We start from the raw sequence: 24,593 nt of genomic DNA, 5'->3' as shown, positions 1-24,593 counted from the left end.
AATGTAGAAATGGGTGATACTAACTTCAAAGTTGTTAGTTTTTAAAAATAGTTACCAAATTAAGAAATCTATTGCAATGTGATTGATGCCAGTAAATTTCACAAGTAGCTAGATATTATAGGGTAATTCTTCTGTTAAAAAGTAACAAGATTCATAGATAAATTTATAGAGCATAATTGATATTAGCTAAGCTAGTAACATCTAGACAAGTAGAAATATTCCTTTATCCTATTAAATAAATATGTTATGGTAATTTATAAGGAAACATTTTGGCTACAAGAAAATTTCTGCATATCAGAGAAACTTGACTTTTTATTGGATGGCTCAAAAATTCAGAGATTTTCAAGCTTCAGTTTTATATGATTATATTTAAATTGTCTTCGAAAAAAATGAGTAAAGTAATCCCTCTGCCCCTGCCCCCAAATTTATTGGCCAGCGCAATGAAAGAGTATCTGATGTTGATTAGCATAGTTTCTTAGGCTTCTTGGTAAATATTTTCCTTAATAGTTTTTATTTGGTTTTAAAGTGTTTTGTTTTTAGGTAAACTGATTATAGATGAGATCAGTACTTTAGCACTTTTTATTGACATGAGATGATTAAGAAAAAAAGGATAATAAGTAGCAAAATGTTTTAGTGCTTGTTTTAGCCTGGGCAAATCTCTTTCTCCCTTACAGGGATAGAGAATACTGATGTAAAGTACATAATTGTGTACTGTCGAAATGAAAGATTCATGGAATAGCAGATATTGTTTCCTGGCTTCTCTCCTAAGTGATAGTTAAACCTAATTTTTACAGTCGCCATGGGAAATAACACCCATTTCTTCATTTGTATTAGCTTCAGCTGTATGAAGAGATTTCATTTTATATATATATATTTTTTTCAAAAATAATTCAGAACTCATTATAAACATACAAGTCATTGTCTCATTCTACCTATTACTTTCCAGTTTTAAAAGAATAAGTTTCAGTTTTTACAAAGCCAGTGTTTAAAAACACATAAGATTTGTTTTTATAATCTCATATTTGTTATATAGAAAATTGTTATAATTAGTGATATTACAAGCATTTTCTTTATTAAATAAGTAAAATTTAAGCATAAATACATCCCTATTAAATGAATGTGATATAAGTTATTCTAACTATATAAAAGTACTCTTTTGTGTTGCTCTGAATTCTAAATATGTTCTTTTTTTGTATTTTTTGAGCTATGTCACCTTTGACAGAATAGATCAAGGGGATAGATAACTATTTTGTTAGGACTGCTTTTTGACAGTTTTTGAAAATTGGCCATGGCTATATTGACCATATACTATACAATTCTCGCATAATGGTGTGTGCTGTTTAAATCCTTGCATTATAGTTGTCATGTCACTGCCTGATTTGGGTAAGCTGCCCTATAATTTCTGCTTGTTCTTAAAGGTAAAAGAAATCCTGTAAAGTATGCCAAAAGTCCTTCTCTTTTATGTGATATAAGAACTTTTGAGTTGTTTTAAAAACATTTTACAGAAAACAAAGACACTTAGTCATTTCAGTTCAAGCCAGTTCTGCATATTTATTAACTTTTAAAGAAAATACAGAATTGTATGATTTGTGATAATGTTGTAATTTCATTATGAAAATTGGATAAGGTACTAATCCTCTGCAATCCTAGTATGTTTGCCTATGTATTTGTATGTAGAGGCAGGGGATAGTTGGGGCATCATCTTCCTTTAAGGAGAAAAATAATATTCTCTAGTTTCCTTCTGAATATGATTTTTTGGTTTATTCAGAAGTGATTCATAGGTTCTAATTTAGAAAGTCCTTCCCCACCTTTATATCAAAACCTAAAATGTGGTGTAGATAGTGGCCTGCTTCAGACATTTAATAAAATTGTAGTACATGTAGTAATATACTATAAAACTATTCGTATTTTCCATTTTAGGGTGTTTTGGATGATGGTATTCAAAATGTAGAGGCATTGTCCTCTTATGCTGCCTTTCTCTTAGTAATAGCTTCTCCTTTAAAGTTACAGGGAATGTTCTAAAAACAATTCTTACCATGTATTCCGTAATTTCAGTATTTTGTTAAGTACTATGGTAGTTAAAATTCAGTTTCTGAAATTTCTATCCATGTGTTAGGTAACACTGCCCTCAGAGGGCCAAGGTAAGTAAATTCATTTTTAACATTTAGATGGAGCATTTCTGGTATTTGCCTGATTGGTAAGTTCTCATAATTGTAACAGGTGAAGAAAAACAAACATGCTGAGCAGTTTGATTTTATTTTCTTTCTTTTTTGCAGAAACATTGTTATTCTTGCTCATTTGTATCTCAATCTGTGACAAAATGCTTAAGCACAAAAACCAACTCACACCAATGTCAAAGCATATGAACTGCCACATAACTTGCTCCATCAGAGCATTTTGAAAAAAAAAATGCCTACAGAGAAATCCTTGGAGTAGTTTGTGGTGATACTTTGCTTCTATTTCCCTTGTGTCTGTTTGGCAGCTAGCTGTCTTCCCCATATTGAAATAATTTAAAACCTTACTATTTGATGACTGTTTTTTGTGTGCTAAAATATATTGAAACTTATATTCTATTTCCTTACAGTATTAGTACATTGTATCTTTTCAAATATGGTATAATTCTTTTGGAAAAAAAATACTTGATGTGGAAAAACTCTTATTTCATAATACTTAAAATAACCAATGTTGTTATTAATTGACATGTCTAGGAATTCAAAGCATTCAAAATTATTAACTGATAGTTAATCAGCATAGTAACAGAATAGGATAAAAAAAAGAGAATTGCCAAATTTAGATTTTATACCAGAGGTCACCAATATATTTTTTTTCCCTCACTAAGAAGATCATTTAATTTTTTTTATTCATTCATTTAACAGCTCCTGAAATAATATGTTGAAAAAGGACTTTAAAAGGTGGTTATTTATGTATGTTAATGAAGTATTTACTAGTATATCAAAATGCATTCTTGATTTTTATGCTTTTCTAGAATTGCTTGGTATTACATCTTTTAAAAGTTTGATTTTTAAAAAAATAAAATAAAATAATACATGCCTTATCTTATGATGATAGATGATGAGGGTAGCAGAGATAAACATAAAGAAAATCCCATATCAAAATCCCTGCTCCCATTTTAGCCAAAATATATAGGCCTCAGTTACCCACATGATACTCGTATGGAATAAAGATAAACCAGATAAATGAAAAGAAAGGTAATTATTAAATATCCATTATGCAAATAATTAGGACCATGGGTAGGGTTAAGCTAGGGTTAAGCAGGTAGGCAGCCATTTAGGGTGTTGTACATAAGGGGAATGCGACAAGGGCGGCTTTTAAATATGTATTAATGAATATGTTTATAATATACACTTTTAATTCTGTGTGAACACATTGAGAATTCTCTGAAGAAATCATAGATTCTTCTCATTCATATATATTTTAACGCCAAAAAATTCTACTTCCATTGTGTCTAATTGTTTGTTTTGTGATTTGGTTGTGCATTTTATATGCAAGTCTCAAAGCCACTAAAGTCTATAGTGCAATATAATATAGTCTATAGGGCAGTGGTCTATAAGGGAGCATTTTTTCAAACTTTGTCCAGGGTACACAAAATATCTTTCAACTCTGGTAATGATTTCTTCTTTGCTTAATATGGTGCCTTGTATGTAGATAATCAACAAAATTTGATTGATTCATAGTTTTCCCTTAGTCACACTTTTTAAAGGAATGGTTAACCTGCCAATGTTTACTTGTGTTTCAACTTTCCCTTTCCTGATTTCATCCTATGATGAAAGTTTTTAAGAAATAAGTAAATAGTTCAAAAGCATGAGAACAAAGGAGACTCAAAAGGCCCAAATAATCCAAAACAGACTTAGAATAATTGGGTGTTTGAGCCTTGGGTTCCACACTACGAGACTGTGTATATTATAGGTGATATTCTATTAACCATTTTTTTAAATCAGTGTTTATTGTGATGAAATTCCATTAGACAATGAGTTTTACCTTATAGGAAGTCTCTTTAAAGTGAGGCTTCTCTACGCTTTCTCCAGATATTTCCTATGAAATAAGTGGTGTTATTATTATTATTTATAACAGTGGTAAAAGTTCATGTTTTCCTATAGATTCATAATTATTCTGCAATTTTATTTGTTATCTCTACCCTTTATATTTAATTTAATCAAGGGTATAATTGTTATAAAATTTTTTGTTTGCAGTATTATGAAGCTTGCATTCTCTCAACCTTAGAGTACCTATATAGGAGTTTTATTACATTGTTTTAATTCTTTTTTAAATACTGGAGCCAAAATGAAAATATCTTTAAACAATAAGGAAACTTTAAAACATATCTGAAGCGTATATCTTTTCATAGAATACCATTGTTTTGAAAGAACTTCAAAATCTGTGACTAAAGTTATTTTGTTAAAATGATTCATGAGTTACTTTGTGTTCTTCAATATATTGTATAAAATTAGAGACCTCTTTCTACAATACAATAAGCAGATTAAAAAGAAAGCATTGCTTTCACAATCTAGAAGGGTGTAAATGTAAGCAAAATAATAATTTAGCTTACATTTAACCCAGCAGGAAGCTGGGTACAGATTGAGTAATTCTCCACAGCACATCTACTGCTATATAAACTAACCTCACAGTTTATTCTTCATTAAATTGCCAAGATGTTATTTTTTTGTTGGTTTGTGTGGACCCTTTGTATCTTACCTACAAACAAAATTATTATAAAATATTCCTTTCCTTTGGCTGTAAAACTTGATATTCGGATTCCTTCATGAAGATCATGTGTTGAGGCCAAAGTATATTTTCTGTAAAATTTGAACCAGTTTCCTGTTTACTATGAACACATTTCAAAGATTTTTAAAATGATATTATTTGAAATGAGCTGTCTATCAAACCAGGAGAAAAATTAAAAACCGATTAAATACTGGCTTATCAACCATCCTGGGATCTCACAGAAGTTGGCATTCAAGCATCTTTGATAGTTGGTATATAGGTATTTTTCTCATTATGGTTGCTTCAGCTTCAAAGGAAAGCTTGGACCTTGGTCTCCTTTAGGCAGTAGATACTGAAAAGTATGCTTAATATAAAAATGGCAAGTTCATGCATTATGCAGTGGAAGCATGGTTTCTAGACTATAATGCAGCTTTTCAAAATAAGCATGAAGGAGCATATGTGGCAAAGCCGAGGAATGTGGGTGCATCTGGAAAGCTTTTAAGGCGCCTTGGAAGCACAGCACAGACTTCACCCAGACCGTCAGCAAGTTCCATCTGGCCAGTAGCATTGGTGACACTGACCAGTACAAGAACAGACAAATCCTTCAGGAACTGCCTGCTACAGCTAGATAATCTGTGAGTGAAATCATTGCAAAAAGGAAAAGTGGAAGGTTTGAGATTTGACCTCATCAATCAGTATCTTCAGAAAACCATTAGAGAAAAAGACAAGCATGTTGAAAAACATTTGCAGTAACTTAAAAACTTGGAGTAACTATCTTAGAATGTTTTTCAAAGGAAACTTCATTGGTCTTACACTGTGGAATCAACATTGGAACAAAGCTCAGCTCTTTTCATAAAATATCAAGGAATCAGTGGGAGATCTGGAATTTTGTTCTATTTTGTTTTGAATGGTAAACACATCTAATCAAGTCAGCAAAATATTCGTTGAGTATCTTCTATGTACTGGGTTTTTCAGTGGGGTATATACAAACAAGTGTAACATGCAGTACATGCTCTCAGCACAGCCCATTGAACTTGGTCACCAGAATGGATTGGATGAAGAAATGAGTAAAGTGTCTATTCATATTGATTCTGAAATGTCATTGCTCAAATCATCTAGAATCCATCTTTCTCAGTACCAAAGTCAAAATTTTAAATAGTATTGAAAATGGTCTTTGTTTTTTGACTCATTCATAATTTCTATGCTCATGAGATATGTTGGAGTATTGGATGAGCATTAATATTAAGATGAATGACAAGGGAGTGAGGTGCTAATGCTTTGTTGCATGTTTTGCAGCCATCAAGCATTTTTTGGAAGAGATATCGACATCACTGCTCAAAGATGAATGATGACAACTGGCCAGTGAATTGTGTTCCACAGACATCACTACAGAATTGAAAGCTCTCAATTTGCTACTGCAGGGAAAAGGAAAAAAAAAATGAATGGACTTGCTTAAGAAATGAATGACAACCTGCTAAAATTTAGTTTCAGAGGAAAAAAACTTGAAAACACTAAATATTGAACATTTAATATTTGGAAAGAACTTCATTTTAAATATAATTTCAAATATAACTTGACCATTACATTTTTGAAATGTCCCATTTTTTAAAAAAACAATTCAAACTGTTTGCTATAATTCTTAAAATGTGCATTTCCCCAAAGATACTTATCAAATAGGATGGTGAAGTCATTGAGAGAAGTGTACCTTCTTTTACCTGGCTGGACATTGATACACTTTTGCTGGACATGATTGAATTTTAGACTTATGGTCATTGTAAAACTCTACAAGCAAAGTCAGATTGTTAGTGTTTTTATACATTGACACTAAATGTTAATCCTATCAGACTACCGATGTATTTTTCAGTTGCTAGATTATTTTCTTATTTCATATGATATCGAGGTGTGCCATGAAAATTAAGTTTTTGTTCACAGTGATGATACTTATTTATGAATCTTTTGCAAGAATAGGAACTTAATTCTACAGTGTTGTGTAGATAGTTTCTGTGTGTGCTTATCAGTTACCTCTAGACTTTCACTATGTCATGAAACATGCAAATGAATTTTTCACTGAGAGTAATAGGCCATATCAAGCAATAGCACACTCAGCTTTATCTTTTATTTGTGTAATTTTCCAAAACTTTTCTTAAAATAGCTTTTATTTTTATTTGCTAGATGTTTTATTTGTGCTTTTTGATTAAAGCAGATTCTTGAACTGCCTGGATTTTTATTGATGCTATATGCTTGCATGTATTATTTAATAATTAAATAATCATTCAGGTAGATCTGTATACTTTGTACTCCTTTTCTGGTAGATCATTTATTGTCTTAATATCCTATCTCCATGAAAGCACGAAATATAACTTATGTAAAAGTAAACAAATTCTGAAAGCACAACATGATTCAAATCACTCTACTTTTTTGCAGTTGGCCTTTTTCATGCCAGGTATTTGTCCTATGTATCTACCATTGGATAAAAAGCCACATTAACTGACAAGATGACCCTCAGATTGAATGAAGTTGTCTTTTTATTGAAATACTGATGAAAAAGTACCATAGTAATTTATGAAAATAATTTAAAAGTTTAGTAGATGGAAGGAAAACATAGTTTAATTTTGAAAAGATTTTTTTAAAAAATGGATCTTGCATTGATCCTGGCAGTGGATTCTAACAAAGAGGAGGCACCATTTGTTTTTCCCTTATATTTAAATTTCCTTCCCTCCTCCGTCTTCCTTTTTTCTCTTAATCTCATGTTTGGCTCCATTTCTTACGGCAAGTAGAACTTGAGCTCTTTTTTAGCCCTGACAGTAATGGTCATCTCTTTGCTTCTTATTAGCCCTTCATTGTCTGCAAGCAGTATATTCTTCCTGAGATAAACATTTGACTATGAATGTCATTTGCTTGAATTCCAGTGAACACACAAGGATTAAGATGAAGAGACTTTGAATTTGTGTGTGGTAATTTAAACCAAATATGAAAAAATGTAGTGAGATCATTTTTATGAAACTGAAACTTTTTAACATATCCTTTATGAAAGTTCAGAATTTAGAACAACATTGAAATTCTGATGAGCAGGAGGAATACTTTTAATCTATTATTAGTACAGTGTAAACCTTCTTCCTCACCTGCTACAGAGTATTTGCTTTTACTAACTCAAGAGAATCTTTATCATAATAAACATGAATAGTCATTGATATTTTTAGTACCTATTGTAGCCAGTATCAGTCAGTAAACATTTATTAAGCACATTCTGTGTGTCAGGCAGTATGCACACAGTGCATATGTGACTTTGGGGAAAATACTGAGGTTGACAATGTGAGACATAAGTTGCTACAGATACACTAAAACTGAGAGGGTGGTATAGTTAGAAGAGGGATTGGACTTGGAGTTAGAAGAACTCAATTTTAATCCTTTTTCATAACTTCTACAGGCCTGTTCTCATCTGTAAAATGGGGTTTATATATTAACCTAGCTACCTTATAAGCCTGAGAGGATCGAGTGAAACAATGTTTTAAGAACTTTGTAAACACAAAGCTCTGAAAATGCTTAGAAGTTGTTATTATTGTTAACCAGTGGAAAGCTACCAGTCTCCTTTGCCAGGTTCTAATGAAGGAGATAATTATATTCTAAATCTCATCCTTTTTGCTAACACTTTCCAGAATTCTTTGTAATAAAAATGTTGGAATTCATCCTGTGCACCCAAATCAGGCTGGTTGCAGTCTATGCCTTTGCCTCGTCAGGTTCAGATAATGGAGTAGTATACAGATAATTTATTCAAGTGAGGTTTGCTTCAAGGATTTCTTTGCTGACTTTCACAGAAAAGTTAATTACAGTGACCCAGCACAATAAAATTATGCCTTTTATTGTGAGATTATAGGACTATACAAATGCCAGATTTTTTTCTAGGCTTTTAGACAGATTTTTTTTAATCAACAAATGTTCAAAAGTTATACTTTTTCCTAATGACATGGTTCTATCAACTCCTAGCAAACTTGAAGAACAAAGACTTTTTTAAATGATAGAAATACATTCAAGAAATGTACATGACTAATGTTGTAGGTAAAGAGGCTAACTATTCATGTTTAATAGTAAATGTAAGGCCTTGAGTAAAACTTTTAATCAAACATATATAAAAAATCAGTTAGCACAACATATGACATATTAATTTATTGCTAGAATAAGTCACAGAAATGTTTCTAAAGCAGCTATTCTCTACAATTTTTACTCAATATGAGATCTAACACTATTGCACCACAACCGTATTTTAAGTATCACATATTTTTATTAACTTCCCATCAACTCTTAGATTCTAAAATTGTGGCAAGAGCCCAAAAGGTTGATTTTAACAACAGCAGCAAACAAAAACCCTTCACTTTTTTGTCATCCCTAATTTTGTATCAGTCAGTTAATAATCATATATTAAGCTCCTATTATGTACCATTCTCCCTATGCAAAATAGCTCTTGACATAAGAAGCCAAATAGAAAGTACATATTTGGGCCAGTCAAGTATTAAATATTATTCAGAACATAGAACATAATTACTGAAAGCAAGAACTGTTCAGTGGTGATGTCTGGATTGCTTGTGCTCCTTGAAAAAGTGGGGAGGGGTCAAGGACTACAATAATAGATGTGCAGAGAAGAATAATGAAATACACTGTTTTATTTGCCATTTCCTTCAGGACACCTCTCACAGGGAGGACCTTCTGATCTCATTTATGCATTCCGCTCTTAGTCTGTATGAGTTACATTTTTAAATTTCTTAATGCATTTGGAAAAATAATATATATGTTATGAAAGTAAAAACTACTTTTTCGTTTCCTTGGCTTAACTTATTATAAAAAACACAATATGCTCATACTTTGCAATCTGTTTTTCTAGGTGGGTAATATCATATGTTGAAGTTTCTAATATTTCAGTAATTAAATGGAGCTGTATTATTGGTGGGAACATTTCCTTTCACATTTTGGAAAATTTTTTATAAAATAATTTAAATTAAATTTATATTTAACAATACTATTGTGGGTCTTCCTTAGCATAATTTATTTAACGTCTTTCGTGAATATAGGGTACTATTATTTAACTTATACTACAACCAGGCCTACAAGTATTGCATTTTTTTCCTGAATGTATGATGATTGGTTAATAAAAACCTTTTTTTCTTTCAACCTTTCCTTTTGTAAAGTGTTTCTAAAATATTTAGTTCATTTTCCTGCCTTAGGAAATCAGAGCGTACTGAATATAAATTCAGTCTCTCATTGATTGTTGAGTATCTCAAAATGTTTAAGATAATTTTCCTAAACACTTAATTTCCATTGTACTATAGATAAGGAAATTGGTGTGCTTTCTTACTGACCCAAGGATATTGCTTTTTAAACAATCCCTTCTATTATTTACTTATGATTTATCTATTTTGATAAAATTATAATCTAAGATTTATATTGAAATTTTTGTGAGTTGTCTTTTATATAATCAGGATTTGATATTAATTAGTGTATAATTATGTATGTGACACTACTTTATAATAATATAGATTTATACTCTTCTGTTCATGGAATTGGTTAAATTTTAATAGGGGTGTGATTTTATTATCTTTGTTCTTGGCACAGGGGATTGATCTGTGTCTCTTTTAACTGGGTCCTTGAAAATGGAAAATTTAAGAAGGCAAGGAATTGTCACTATTTCACCTTTTCACTAGAGGGGACTATTGTCATCTTTTATGTCCTTTCCTGTCATATGCTACATTCAGTTTCTTTGATTGCTGTAAGTTTGTACTTCAGTTAGATTTGGACATTTAAGGACAAGACCGTGGGGCATAGCTAAGCTCTAAAATGGAATCAAATTGTGACCAGCATTGTCATGGACTATAGACTGAAGGTATATTACTTAGCCATAGTAAACTATTTAAAACTTTAAGCTGTCTTATTTAGTCCACAGTAATAAATTCCTAGCCCTTGACACGACACTGTAAAGATAATTAATTTTCATAAATACCTAACAACGTATTAACATGTGGCATGTTGTCTATTGTATGTGTTTGATATAACAAATTAACAAAATCAAAACATGATTTGAAATTAGATAGCCATTAGAAAATCAATTCCATTAAAAGAGCAGGCTTGATAGGCAGAAATAGTATTGTTCAGCAGAAAAAAAACTAGAAACATAACTTAATGCTTTTCATTAGAATATTGGGAAAGCTAGGTGGTGCAGTGAATAGAGGGCTGGGTCTGGAGTCAGGAAGACCTGAATTTACATACAGCCTCAGACACTTATTGATTATGTGGTACTGGACAAGTCACTTAACACTGTTTGTCTCAATTTTCTCATCTGTAAAATGAGCTGGAGAAGAAAATAGCAAACCACTCCAGTATCTTTGCCAAGAAAACCCCAAATGGGGTCACAAAGAGTTGGACACAAGAGAACAACAAAAATGATGTGTTGAGGACACAACATGAAATTAATGAGAATCTTGGGTATATCAAAGAGGTTTTCTGTAAAGGCAAGAAACTAATGAAAGGGGTGCAGTCTTTAATCAGTGTAACTATGTAGCGCTGTTAAAAGGCCCCTTAGGGGCCTTTTGTATCATTCAAAAAGGTCATGCCAAATAAATTTTTGGCAACTGTTTTGGGAAGGTGCATGTAATTAGGCATCAAGGGTCATGTTTTATTGTGAAAGAAACATAATGTATAGTTGGTTATAGTGTTATATAACACTTTTCTGAAATCAACATCGTTGTTGGGAAAGGAATTTGCTTATAGCACCTTGTAATAATTCATTTCAAAGCCAGTTTACTAATTACTCATCCACAGGAAACCTTTAAAATGACTTATAATAAAAAATTGCCAAAGAAATCAGATCAGTTTCAACCCAAGCAGTCTAAGGGATTTAAAAAATAAAAGAGTTTATGCGTCTACATATTTTATGTTTTACATAACACTCCAAATTCCCTAATGGGATACTATGCCACTTGTGGATGATCTAAGTATCTTTATAGAGTGCTGAGGATTTCTCCTTTCACATACAGATGATGCTCTTGCAATATGTTATTACATTTGCTTATACCAGAAAATTTCTTAGTTACTGGGTAGAGACTGAATTGGCTCTTGGAAAAAGTTTTTGGTTTTTTTTGTTTTGTTTTGTTTTGTTTTGTTTTTGGCAGCGCTTCAAGATCAAGGGGTCAGCAATATTGTTGAAGACCATGCCAAGGGCTGTTGTCCTGAAAACACAATCAATATAGTTGTAAAGGCAGAGTGACTGCCCTGCATGGTTCAGGACAGAGGTGATCACTTCCTAAGCAAAACAAATACAGTTTGCCCTCATATTGGGGGCCTGAGATTTGAGAGAGAAAATAAAGAAGGCCACTTAAGGATAATTACTCTATAGTGGTAAGAATGTATAGTGGAAGCAGAGAAAATAGGACTAGATCCCCAGAGTTTGTGTACTTTCACATTTGGATTGGCTGCAGATGATAATGTAATTGTTTAACATTAGCATAAAAATCATATTCTGAATTTTTTGTGGTAAAACATCAGAAGAATCTCTCCCTTCCCCATGTGTCCAGATATTCTCTGCGGTAAATGTAGTAGGCACTTAAATTTTGGTGCTACACTTGTACATTCTCGCCATGTCTTCTTTCAGAAATTAATTAATGTTGTAAGGGAAAGGTGGCTGCAAAAATAAAAAATAAATAAATGTGCTTAGGAGCTTTCATCAGAGGAAAAAAAACTTGAAGCCACAAATTAATATGGTAGTAGGATTATTTATGTATTTATTTATCAATCAGTCAACAAGCATTTGTTAAATTCTTTTCTTGTGCCAGGTGTATTTGACTATGTACTAAATGATAGTAAATTTAAAGAAAAGAAAAACAAACAGTCCCTACCCTTAAGGAGCTCATATTCTAAGTGAAAACAAACCTGAAAAATATCTAGGCACATACAAAATATATACAGGTAAATGAAAGTTAATCTTATAGGGAAAGGCAACACAAGCTGGGGGGACCAGGGACCTTTTCCTACAGAAGATGGTATTTGGATGGAGTCTTAAAATTTTTATTCTTTCTATATTAAAATTTGGATTCCAAATTCTCTCCTTTCCTTTTACAACTTCCTCCCTTACTGAGAAGGCAAGCAAAATTATCAGTTATACATGTGAAATCATGTGAAACATTTCCATATTAGTTATATTACAAAAATAAATAAATAGAGCAAGGAAATTATACTTCAGTTTGCACTCAGAGTTCATCAGTTCTCTCTGTGGAGATGTATAATATTTTTTCATCATGAATCATTTGGAATTGTCTCTGATCATTGTATTGATCAGAATAACCAAATCTTTTACACTTGATCTTGATTACAACATTGCTGTTACTGTGCATAGTGATCTCCTGGTTCTTCTCACTTCACTTAAAAAAAGTTCATATATCTCTTGCCATATATTTTTTTTCCCCCTGAAACCACTGTCCTTAGCATTTCTTATAGCATAATAGTAATTCATTAAAATCACATGCCACATCTTGTTCAACCATTCCCCAATTGATGAGCATCCCCTCAACGTCCATTTATTTGCTACCACAAGAAGAGTGGCTATAATTATTATTGTACACATAGGTCCTTTTCCTCCTTTTCCTTCTTCTTAGATCTCTTTTGGGTACAAAGCTAGTAGTGGTATTGCTAGGACAAAGATTAGTCCTTTGAGCATAGTTCCAAATTGTTCTGTAGAATGGTTGGATCAGTTCACAACTCTACCAACAGTTTATTAGTGTACCTATTTTTCCTCATCCCCTCCAGCATTTGTCATTTCTGATAGGTGTGAGGTGGAACCTCAGAGTTGTTTGAATTTGCATTTCTCTAATCAGTAGTGATTTGGAGCATTTTTTTCATGTGACTATGGATACTTTTATTTTTTTCTTTTGAAAACTGACTTCGTGCTCTTTGACCATTTATCAATTTGGGAATGGCTTTTATTTTTATCAGTTTAATTCAGTTCCATATATATTTGAGAAATGAAGCCTTGGTCAGAGAAACTTACTGTAAAATTTTTTGATTTATTTCAGTATCTTTTAGTAAAATGTAGTTTCCCTAACATCTCTTTTAATTAGGTCTATTTTTGCTTTTGATTTGTCTGAGATCATGAGTGAGATTCCTGCCCTTTTTTTACTTCAGCTGAAGCATAGTAGATTTTTCTCCAGTCCTTTATTTTAATTCTTCTGTTTCGAGTTGTCTCTTGTACACAACATATTATTGGAATCTGGTTTATAATCCATTCTGCTATCTGCTTCCATTTTATGGGTTAGCACATTCTATTCACATTCATAGTTAGGATTACTAATTATATTTCCCTTTATCACATTTTTTTTTGTTTATCCGTCTCTCTCTTTTTATCCTGTCCCTTCTCAAAAGTCAGTTTTGATTCTGACCACTGCCTCCTTTAGTCTGCTCTCCCTTTTATCAAATCCTGTGTTCTTCCACCGCGCCCCCGCCCCATCTCTTATACCCCTTACTCTCCTATTTCCCTACTGGGTAAGATAGATTTCTGTATATATATTTGTGTGTGTGTGTGTGTGTGTGTGTGTGTGTGTGTGTGTGTATACACACTCTTCCCTCTTTGAACCAATTCCAATGAGAGTGAGGTTCAAGCATTGCCCAACATGCCCCCACTTCCCCCTCCGCTATAAAATCTCTTATTTGTGTGCCTCTTTTATGGTGAGATCTCTTTTACCTCTCCCAGCTTCTTCCAGTGGATCCCTCTTTCTCACCCCTACGTTTTTGGAGGGGGGGAGATCATCCCAACATAATCAAATCACATTCGTGTCCTCTGTCTGTGTAGACTCATTCTTACTGCCCTAATAGTGATAAAAGTTCTTAGGAGTTACTTACATGTATAATGTTCCCATATAGGAATCCAAACAGTTTAACTTGAGTCTCTTATCCTTAATGTTTACCTTTTTATGCTTCTCTTGAGTCTTGTGTTTGAATGCCATGTAGTCTATTCAGTGCTGATCTTTCCATTAGGAATGCTTAAAAGTCTTCTGTTTCATTAAATATCCATTTCTTCCCCCTGAAGTATTAGGCTCAGCTTTGATGGGTAGGTGATTTCTTGGTTATAATCCAAACTTCTTTGCCTTTAAAAATATCATATTAAAGAAGCTCAGCCTGTTTAAATGGAAGCTGCTAAATCTTATGTGATCCTGACTCTGGCTCTACAATATTTTAATTGTTTCTGATTGCTTTAAATATTTTCTCGTTGACCTGGAGCTCTGCAATTTGGCTATAATATTCCTGGGAATTTTCATTTTGGGATCTCTTTCAGAAGGAGAATGGCAGATTCTTTCAATTTGTATTTTACCCTATGGATCTACATCATCAGGGTAGTTTTCCTTGATAATTTCTTGAAAGATGACATGTAGGCTCTTTTTTTTTTTATTATGGCTTTCAAGTATTCTAATAATTCTTAAATTATCTCTTCTCTGTCAATTTTCCAAGTCACTTGCTTTTCCCAATGAGATATTTCACATTTTCCTCCAATTTTTTCATTTTTTGAAACTTTATTTTATTGTTTCTTTATGTCTCATGGAGTCATTATCTTCCATTTGCCCAATTCTGATTTTTAAGGAATTATTTTCTTGAGTGACCTTGTATTTTCTTTTCCATTTCGCCAGTTCTGTTTTTAAAATTCTTTTCTTCAGTTATTTTTGTACCTTCTTTTTCATTTGTCCTAATCTGCTTTTTACCCCCCATTCTACTTTTTAAGTAGTTCTTTTCTTCATTGCATTTTTGTGCCTCTTTTAGCAAGCTGTTAGTTCTCTTTTCATAGTCTTTTTGCATTACTCCCTTCCTAATCTTTTTTTCTCTACCACGCATCTCTTTCTTTAACTCTTCTAGGAATTCTTGTTTGGCCTTGGGCCTAATTGGTATTTGTCTTTATGGCTTTGTAGCTGTTTTCACACTATTGTCTTTTGAGTTTATGTCTTCTTTTTCTCTGCAATTGTAGTAGCTTTTTTGGTCAAGTTCTTTTTTTGTTGTTTGCTCATCTTCTTGCCTATTTCTTGACCTTATACTTTATATTGGGCTCTTCTCAACTTAGGGTGGAGAGTCACCATGCCAAACTTCATGCTTTTTCATGCTGTTGTTTTCAGAGCTTGTTATGGGCATTTATAAATTTTTTGGTATTTCTAAGTTGTGATCAGGTTATAGGTGTGGTCACTCCTCTCCTGGTCTGTGCTCTGGTCTTTTCCCAGGAAGGTCCCCTTGCTCCATTGTAGCTATAAGTGCTATAGTGCTCCTTTCTGCCTTGCAACTGAGACTGGGACCCCTACTCCTTTGTGACTTAGCACAAGTGTTCCTCTCTACCCTGGAACTGCAACCCAGAAATGCTTAGGGGCAATAGAGTTGCTGATTAGTGCCAGCTACACCCAGTGCCAGCAAAGGGTCCTCTCTAATCTATTTTTGACCAGTTGTCTGACCCCTTTAATCATCTCTGGACTCAGAGCTCCCAAGGCTGCTGTTGCTGTTGATGCTGCTGTTGTTGCTGCCTCTAGGGCCCACTCCTGGTGCTTAGTACCTGCCCCAACTCTAAATTGTCTCACCCTGACTTTTTTTTTTGGCTCTGCCACTCCAAAATTTTATTTGTGACATTATTTTAAAGTTGTTTGGAGAGGAATGTTGGGAGAGCTCAGCTGAATCTCATCCTGTAGTCAGTCATCTTGACTGCCTTTCTCAGCTGTGTCTTGAAGAAAACTAAGGAAACTATGAAGTGGAGGTGAGGAGAGAGAGGATTGTAGGTATGAGGAGTTGACTCAGGAGGCCAGGAATTAGAGATGAGGAAGGGAGAATCCTAGGCATGGAGGACAGGCAGTGAAATTGCCTGAAGTTGGGTATTAGAATGTTTTGTATGAGCAACAGCAAAGAGGATAGTGTCTCTGGTTCTCAGAGTATTTTCAGTTGAGGGTGGAAATGGAATGTATGATAGGAAGACTAGAGAAAGGGCAGGGTTATTATAGGCTTTGATCATCAAACAGGATTTTATATATTTGATTTTGAAGATGATAGGGCTTTGGTTAGGCCCACAACTTAGGAAAATCAGTTTGACTGCTGAGTGTAGGATGAACTGGAATAGAGACAGAATTGAGGGAAGGAGGTCAACCAGAAGGTTATTGTTATAGTCCAGAGTGAGGTGATCAAGGCCTTTACCAATGTGGTGGTAGTCAAAGGAGAGAATGGGAATATCTATGAGTGATGTTACAAAGTAGAATCAGAAGAATTTGGACTAATCAGTTTCAGTTGAATGATGAAGTCTCATGCTAGATTGTAGAGTTTTACAAAGTGGAATCAGTTGAAATAACAATCACAAGTTATTTTCCTGTGAGGTTTATTTGAAAATATATATATGTATATGTATGTGCATATATACATATATATAAAATATATATATATATATAAATATACATTTCTTGAGATATGAAATGTAACGTGCTAATTTCTACATTTATAAAAATGATGGACATAGTGTCTTGGAAGTGTGTTTTAAATTGTTTTCTTAAGGCATTTTTTGAGAGCTCTGGAGCAAACAGTTGAGCAACCAGCCTACTAAGCAGATAAAATATTTAATTTTTTACTATTTAATATTTACTAAGCATCTATTAGAGTAATGTGAGTGTTTTGAGTTTGTGGTGTTTCTTATATCTAAGGATTTAAATTCTCAAGGAGGATTATTACAAACTTTAATTTCTTAAAATTTTCTTCCATATAAAATGTATTTTTTGAAGTCAGTACATTCAGTATTATTTAAAATAAGCAACTGTCTTCTCGTGCTACTGATTGTCCTAAGCAGCATTCCCCTACCCCTCAAAATTAATTTAAACCACCCAGAATTTATGATAGCGTTTGTTAACTTGATAGTGTTGAAGTATTACACACACATACTAAGCTGGGATCACTATGCAAAAGCATATGAAATCCAAATATTTTAGAGAAGTAACAAATGTTATTACTTAACTTTTGAAATTCATAATCAGAGTACCATGTATATGTGAACAACTAGGTCCCTGTATGGATGTGATAGGTAATTACAGTGATTTTTAGAATTAATAAAAAGAAAGGTCTAATTTATTCTTCTGTAGGAATATTTGGCAAATTAACTGGTAATTAATAAGTCTAATGATTACATATGTATGGATTTAAAATTACAGTTTTATATATGCATCTCTTTTTTATTAGGATCATAAGATTTATTTTTAAAGAAATATTTTTTTCCCAGTTACATGTATGTAAAGATAATTTTAACATTAATTTTCTTCTTTTCTTTTCTGAAGGCAATCAGGGTTAAGTAACTTGCCCAGTGTTAAACAGCTAGTAAGTGTCTGAGGCCAAATTTAAACTCAGATCCTCCTGACTCCAGGGCCGATGCTCTATCCGCTGTGACACTTAGCTGCTCCAGCATTTGTTTAAAAATTTTTTTTGAGATCCAGATTTTCTGTCTTCTTCCCTCACATCCCCCTTCCTTGAGATAGTAAACAACTTGTTATAGGTTATACATGTTTAATAAAATGTATCTCTCTTTAGTGATGCTTTGAAATACTAAGGATCGTTAGCCAAAAAAAAGTAGGAACACTATCAAGTGATGTCTTCCATTCTTGTGATTCCATTAATAGAGATACAGAAGTCAGATTTAGATAATAGATCTTCTTTCTCTGAATCTTGTTAGGTTTTTTTATATGCCTTAAGCTATTGTGTGATGTTTTATTTTTTTCTTTATATCTTCACTTAGTTTTTCATTCTTCATGGTAATTGGGGAATATGAATCGTATAAGTAAATTGGATAGCCTTTTCTTAGTCTCTATCCTTCTTGACCTCCTGGTAGCTCCTTATTGTTTTAATATTCTCCCTTCCCATCCCTCATTCCACACCGACCCACCCCTGTCCTGACCATTCTCTTTGCCCCTGGCTCTTACGAAATTGCTTTCTTCTGGTTCTCTCTATAGCTGTCTCACTACTCCCTCTCAGTCTTCTTTCTTGAATCATTGCCTGTGTACTGCCTCTTTATCATGAGCAATCTTGGACCCTCTTTTCTTCTTTCTCTACATCTTTTAATGGTCTAATTAGCTCTCATGGGTTCAATTATAATCTCTTTGAGGTTGACTCCTAAATCTATGTATACAATCTTAATATCTCTCCTCATATCTCTCCTCATTTCCAGTCCCAAATCACTAGAAGTCTTCTGCTGTAGGACATCTGGATGTCCCATATGCATCTCAAATTCACCATTTCCCCATTAGAACTAATCTTACCCTGTTTGACTGACCCCTATGCCAAACTTTTCTACTTCTGTTGAGGGTACCACTATCCTTCCAGTCACTTAGGTTCACAACTGTGAATCAGTTTTTGACTCCTAATTCTCCCTTATTCTACTTGCCTATTTCTCATATCCAACCCCTTCTTTTCACTTATATAACCACCACCCTATTTCTGTTCTTTATCACAGTTTGTCTGGCCTGATAGCCTCTTAATTTATTTCCTTGGTTGTAGTCTTTTTTCCCCTGTATAATCCTTTCACATAGTTGTAGGAAAGTGAAATGGACTGCCCCCTTTCCAAAAAAAATTTTTACTCAGTGCCCCCCTGGAAATCTACTTTCTTTAACCCTTTATTAGGCTGGTTGCTCAGCTGTTTGCTTCAGAGCTCTCAAAAATGTAAAATATTTTTTTAAATGATGCATCTTAAATTTAATGATTTATTGTAAATTTGTAGTTTTTTTTCCTGCATTGAAATTTTGATGATGTAATATTGTTGTTTTGTAACCATATAGTATTTTATTTTAAAAAAGTCATTACATGCACATATTCTTGCTGATGCATGCTGGATTTCCTGACAATGTGAGACACGTTTGCTTACCAATACTTGCTTGTTAAGACCAGTTGGCAGACTTGACCATTGATTGGTTATAACTTGAATTTTGTGTGTATATTTGGAAAATAATGTAATCACTATGACTTAACTCAGTTATGCAACAGATGAAATATGTATGAACGATTTTTCAAAATTCTCTTATCTTCCTTCCTTATGCTTACACTGCCCTTTTACTTTTTATTCGACGACCCCAAATGCACCCGAAGTTACTACTGCCCCCTGGATTGTTCCAGTGCCCCCAGGAAGCAGTATCACCCACTTTGGGAACCTCTGAGCTAGTGTCTGATATCATATATGACTTATGGTCTTCCTAACTCTAGATGTAGTTCTCAATCATGTGTACCATATAGCTGCCTATTTAAGTTTAGTGCAATTGCTGCAGTAGAAATGATGTTAGAAAAATATGTGGAGGTGGGGAGAACAAGGCTTTTCAGATATTAGCAAAGGACTGGTTTTGAGTTCGGGACAGTTTAGTCTGGCTGAGGGATAAGAGTATGTGTAGGTCAGCAACAGCTACAACCAGCATAACAATAGTAATAGTTGGCATATGGTGCTTTAAGCTTTGCAGGGTGCTTTACTTTTATTAGCTTCTTTAATCCTCAAAACAATCCTTGGAAATAGGTGCTATTATTATCCGTATGGAAAAATATAAATTAATGGATCCAAAGGGAAATCATAGGATAATAAGATGAAGTCCACCCCCCTTATTTTACAGCTGAGGAAATTGAGACAGAGGTTATCTTATTTGCCCAAGATCGCACAGCCAGTGGTTGTGGCAGGATTTGAAGTTGGGTCTTCTTGTGTTTAAGCCAAACATTGTGTGCATTGTATCACTTGGCCCAGATGTTAGTAATCTCAAATAATAGATTGAGGAGCTTGTACTTTATTTTGAAGGAAAAGTGAATTCATTGAAGGTTTTAAATGGGGCAGGAGATCATGCCAACAGAAGTTACACTTTAGGAAGATTCTTCTATGAGGGGTGTATAGAATAAATTAAAATACGGAAATCAAAGCAGAGAACCATACAGACTGTTTTAGTAGCCCTGGTGTGACATCATGATACCTAAACTAGAGTTGTGATAGAATGGAAAGATTGAGGTGTTATGGTCTGAGGGCCAGATGCAGCCTACCGTCTGTTGTTCTGCAGCCTTAGCTAAGAATGATTTTTACATTTTAAAATAAAGTTTTATTGCATTAAAAAAATGTAAGAAAATTCTTAGCTCACAAGCCATATACTGTCCTCACTGTCCTCCTCACCCTGCAATGGATTTGCCCCTCTGGCAGTAGTTTACCAACCCTTGGATTAGAGAGACATTTTCAAGGAAGAATTGTCAGGATTTGCTAGTTGTTGATTCATCTTGAAAGGAGCTTCAGAAGATTCTTTGTTTTTGAGCCTAGGTAACTGAGAGGATCGTGGTATTATTAGCGAAATCTGAAGGAGATAGTTTTTGAAGGAAGACAAGGAACTTGACTTTTAGGTTAATAGTGAGACATCTGAATGGAAACATATATCAGACAATTGAAATTAAGGGTATAGAATATCCAGGACAATATTAGACAGTGGTCAAGAATCAAGTTTGTATAGAGATATATATCATTTTCATTAAATAGGATTTAGGACATCTTGTATTAATCACTTATCTTGTCAACTGGTTGCTTGGTATCTGCATTTAATTTGTTGTTTTTTTTAATCAAGAGTGGCTAAAGATCATTAAATTTACAAGAATGTTGTTTTGGATATTTTATGGTCAGAAGTCCATGTCTCAAAATAAATTATACCATTTAAAATCAGTTTTGCTTGAGTGTCACTATTTCTTTTTTATAGTATTATGGAAAATAGAATTTCTATGTGTACAACAGTGTAGTGTGGTTGAAAAGAAATTATTTTGGCAGCATTAGTAGAGAAAATATTCTTTTTCTTTTGCCCTTCTTTTATGAAAATAACACAATTTGTTAGTCATAGATGGAAAAAAGTATTGTTAGACATTCCTGTTGTGATAAGTGTTTTGCATCAAAATAAATTGATACTGTGTAGATAAATTATCAAGCCTTGTCTTAATGTGCTGAAAATATGTTCTAACAACCATGTGATAAAATGAAAAACTGAACAAAATGTGTACTCAGATGAATGATTCTCTGTATGAATAATGGTGCAAATGATTTATCAAAGTGTGAAATGATTTAAAACAAAACATATTTGGGTTTTTATTGAATCTTAATTGTGGGCTCATGTATTTTCTTTTGTGAGCGAAGTTAAAAGAAAATTGGCCAACCAAATTTTTGGAGTCCAGTGTTGTAGGACATACATTATACCATAATTTATTTTTCACATAAAAGCTGCTGTTCATTTCTTCAGCATTAACATGTGTGCTTTCCTCATGTAGGAGAATATATAAAAAACTGGAGGCCAAGATACTTCCTTTTGAAGACAGATGGCTCATTCATAGGATATAAGGAGAAACCTCAAGATGTGGATTTACCTTATCCCCTTAACAACTTTTCAGTGGCAAGTAAGTTAATTACATTTGTATACTCATTCTTATATTTTTGTTATTTGTATGACCTTGTACATTGAATGCCATATAACATATAATGGGAATATAAAATACTTGGTTTGTGTTTTATAGCTGCATAAAATGTCCTTATCCCTGTTGGTAGTCTAAATGAATATTACTTAATATTCTGAAGTAAATTTTCCTATGAATTTGAATCTTATAGTTGGGGAGTAGATGTACTTAAAATAAGTGGGAGCAAAGACTTCTGAACTTAGGTATTAAATTTCTGATAAAATATTGGTGATCTCAGCAAATTCATAGCTTCATATACTTTTTTATTGACTATAATAGGAGAAACATTTTAAATTAGAAAATATAGAAATTTCATATATACTCTTAATTTTCTCTTAATTTTCTAATCATCATCTCTTAAATTACTTATAATTTAAAAGTATTTGGAAAATGTTAGCCAGATTGTAAAGTGGCACAAAACCAAACTAAGGGAGTATTCGCTCAGATAATCAAGCAATCAGCTCTTAAGACTGTTTGAATTTATTGATTAATCATTCAGAGTCTCTCTGTTACTTATATAATAATGAAGCATATTTGCACTTATCCTGTGTTAATTTAAAAAATGTTAAAAACATGTAAAGGCTGAATTGTATTTAGTGAGTTATGAAGAAATAAGCATTGCAAGATCATCCTTATTGACATCAGTAGTGTTATTTCCATGTATTAGCTACATTTGAGAAAGAAATGAGAACTCTGAACTGTGGAACAAGAAAATAACAAAAATCATTATCAGTATATAGAAATTCTCCCCCCCATTTTCTATTTTTTTTCAGTTATTTGTAAATTAACGGGGGTTTTTTTTTGTTCCCATTAGATTAGATTGGAGATCTCTGAGATATATAAAGCTAAGGAAATGCTTATGAATCATGGATTCATTAAATAACTTGTATGGTGTAGTTGACTTTTTTCAAAAAACTTTCTAAGTGTATTATTAGGGTCTCACTGTGTATTTAAATCTTTTAAAAAAAAACATTGATGCCAGATGGATGCAGCATTTTAAAAAATGACATCCTTCTCTCTTCTTATCAAAAATTTCCAAGACCTATTTTATTCAGTCATAGAATCAAAATATAAGAGCTAGAGGGTATTTTAGAGATCACCTATCGAGTCCACATCCTCCTTTTGCAGATGAGTAAACCAAGGTCCATTAATATGAAGGAACTTGCCACGGGGTACAGATAAGTAGCAGTAGAGATAGAAGTATAACCTGGGTTTCCTGACTCCAAATTCAGTGCTACTTATACTATATGAACTTTTTCTCAGAAGAAAGTACTTTCTATCCCTGATAGTCATAGAAATGTTGTTTGTTCTATTTAATGACCTATATATTTTTTTTCTTAGATCTGTAGTTATTTGCTAATGATTCAAACATCTAAGAAATGCTTTCATGGTACAGTGGAAAGATACTGAACTTAGAGTTAAATGACTTGACTTTGAATTCTGGCTTTGCTGTGTTATTTGTTTGACCAAACAAGTCACCTAATCTCTCAGGGCCTCGATTTCCTTATCTGCAAAATTAGGGGGTTAGAGTAAATGACCCTTTTAAGATCCCTTACAGCCTTAGATCTATATTCCTTTGATATATTGTATTCAACCTGAATGCATTGTCTTAGTCTCTATATCTTAATGACACTCACGATTGGTTTGCTTGAAATAATTTATAAAAATTTAGTAAGGCAGAACTCCTTTATCTTTTGATCAAAATGCAGCATTTTTTTGACCTTATGAAATTTCACACCCGAACAAGTTTTAAAGACATACTGTATGTCATAGTCTGCCAACATCTGTTCCAACACTTCCACTGGCAGAGTCTGAAATAAAATACTGCACTCTTGGGGAGAAATCCTTTTTAGTGACTGACAGTCAACCCATCCATGAAATAAATATTAGCCTACATCTGTAAGTCTTTCTATAACTGATGTGTTGGAAGTAGCTAGCTCAACTGACTTGAGTAAAGTAGTGTGAATTCATTTTCTCTTTGTAAACTAATGCTTCAGTTTTTAGACATGTTATTACCATGAAATGGAAGCTAATCTAAGTATTCTGCATGATTTGTCTACATGATTTTCAACTTTAATGCTATATGATGTGTGGCAAATACTTTAATAATATGATTAAATTAATGAAGGATGAAATTACTCCATTGTACAAGAGACTTTTTTTCCAATGTGCTATTGCTATTCTTAGAAATAATTTTATCCTATTTTTTTGGATGTTTGGGTATCATATTTTAAATACTCATTTTTATGAGGAGAGATTGATTTTATATTTAAAGAATAAAGTTTTATTGAATTTAAGAAGAAAAAACACAATCACCTTCGCTAACACACACACACCATTTATACCCCTGCTCCCAAAAAAGAAGAAAAAAATGTGAAGAACAAAAGCCAAAGATAGGGTTT

The 24,593-nt window shown here is 33.1% G+C and overlaps 1 protein-coding gene across 8 annotated transcripts in view; it reads left to right on the top strand.

Annotated features, from left to right (window-relative positions):
- The window catches only part of AKT3 (AKT serine/threonine kinase 3), a 414,511-nt gene that overhangs the window by 203,022 nt on the left and 186,896 nt on the right, over window positions 1-24,593 (top strand). For all 8 annotated transcript variants that reach the window (XM_078156268.1, XM_078156264.1, XM_078156263.1 and 5 more), the window contains one exon: window positions 22,009-22,134. Coding sequence is in view for 5 of the 8 variants with exons in the window: in XM_078156264.1 (XP_078012390.1) it covers window positions 22,009-22,134 (126 nt within the window). In the remaining 3 variants the exon portion in view is untranslated. The remainder of the gene's footprint in view (window positions 1-22,008; window positions 22,135-24,593) is intronic.

The sequence above is a fragment of the Phascolarctos cinereus genome, unplaced genomic scaffold (genome assembly GCF_003287225.1).
Source record: "Phascolarctos cinereus isolate Bilbo 61053 unplaced genomic scaffold, phaCin_HiC Scaffold_5;HRSCAF=322, whole genome shotgun sequence".
Lineage (NCBI taxonomy): Eukaryota > Metazoa > Chordata > Mammalia > Diprotodontia > Phascolarctidae > Phascolarctos > Phascolarctos cinereus.
This window is presented reverse-complemented; position numbering and strand designations above follow the sequence as displayed.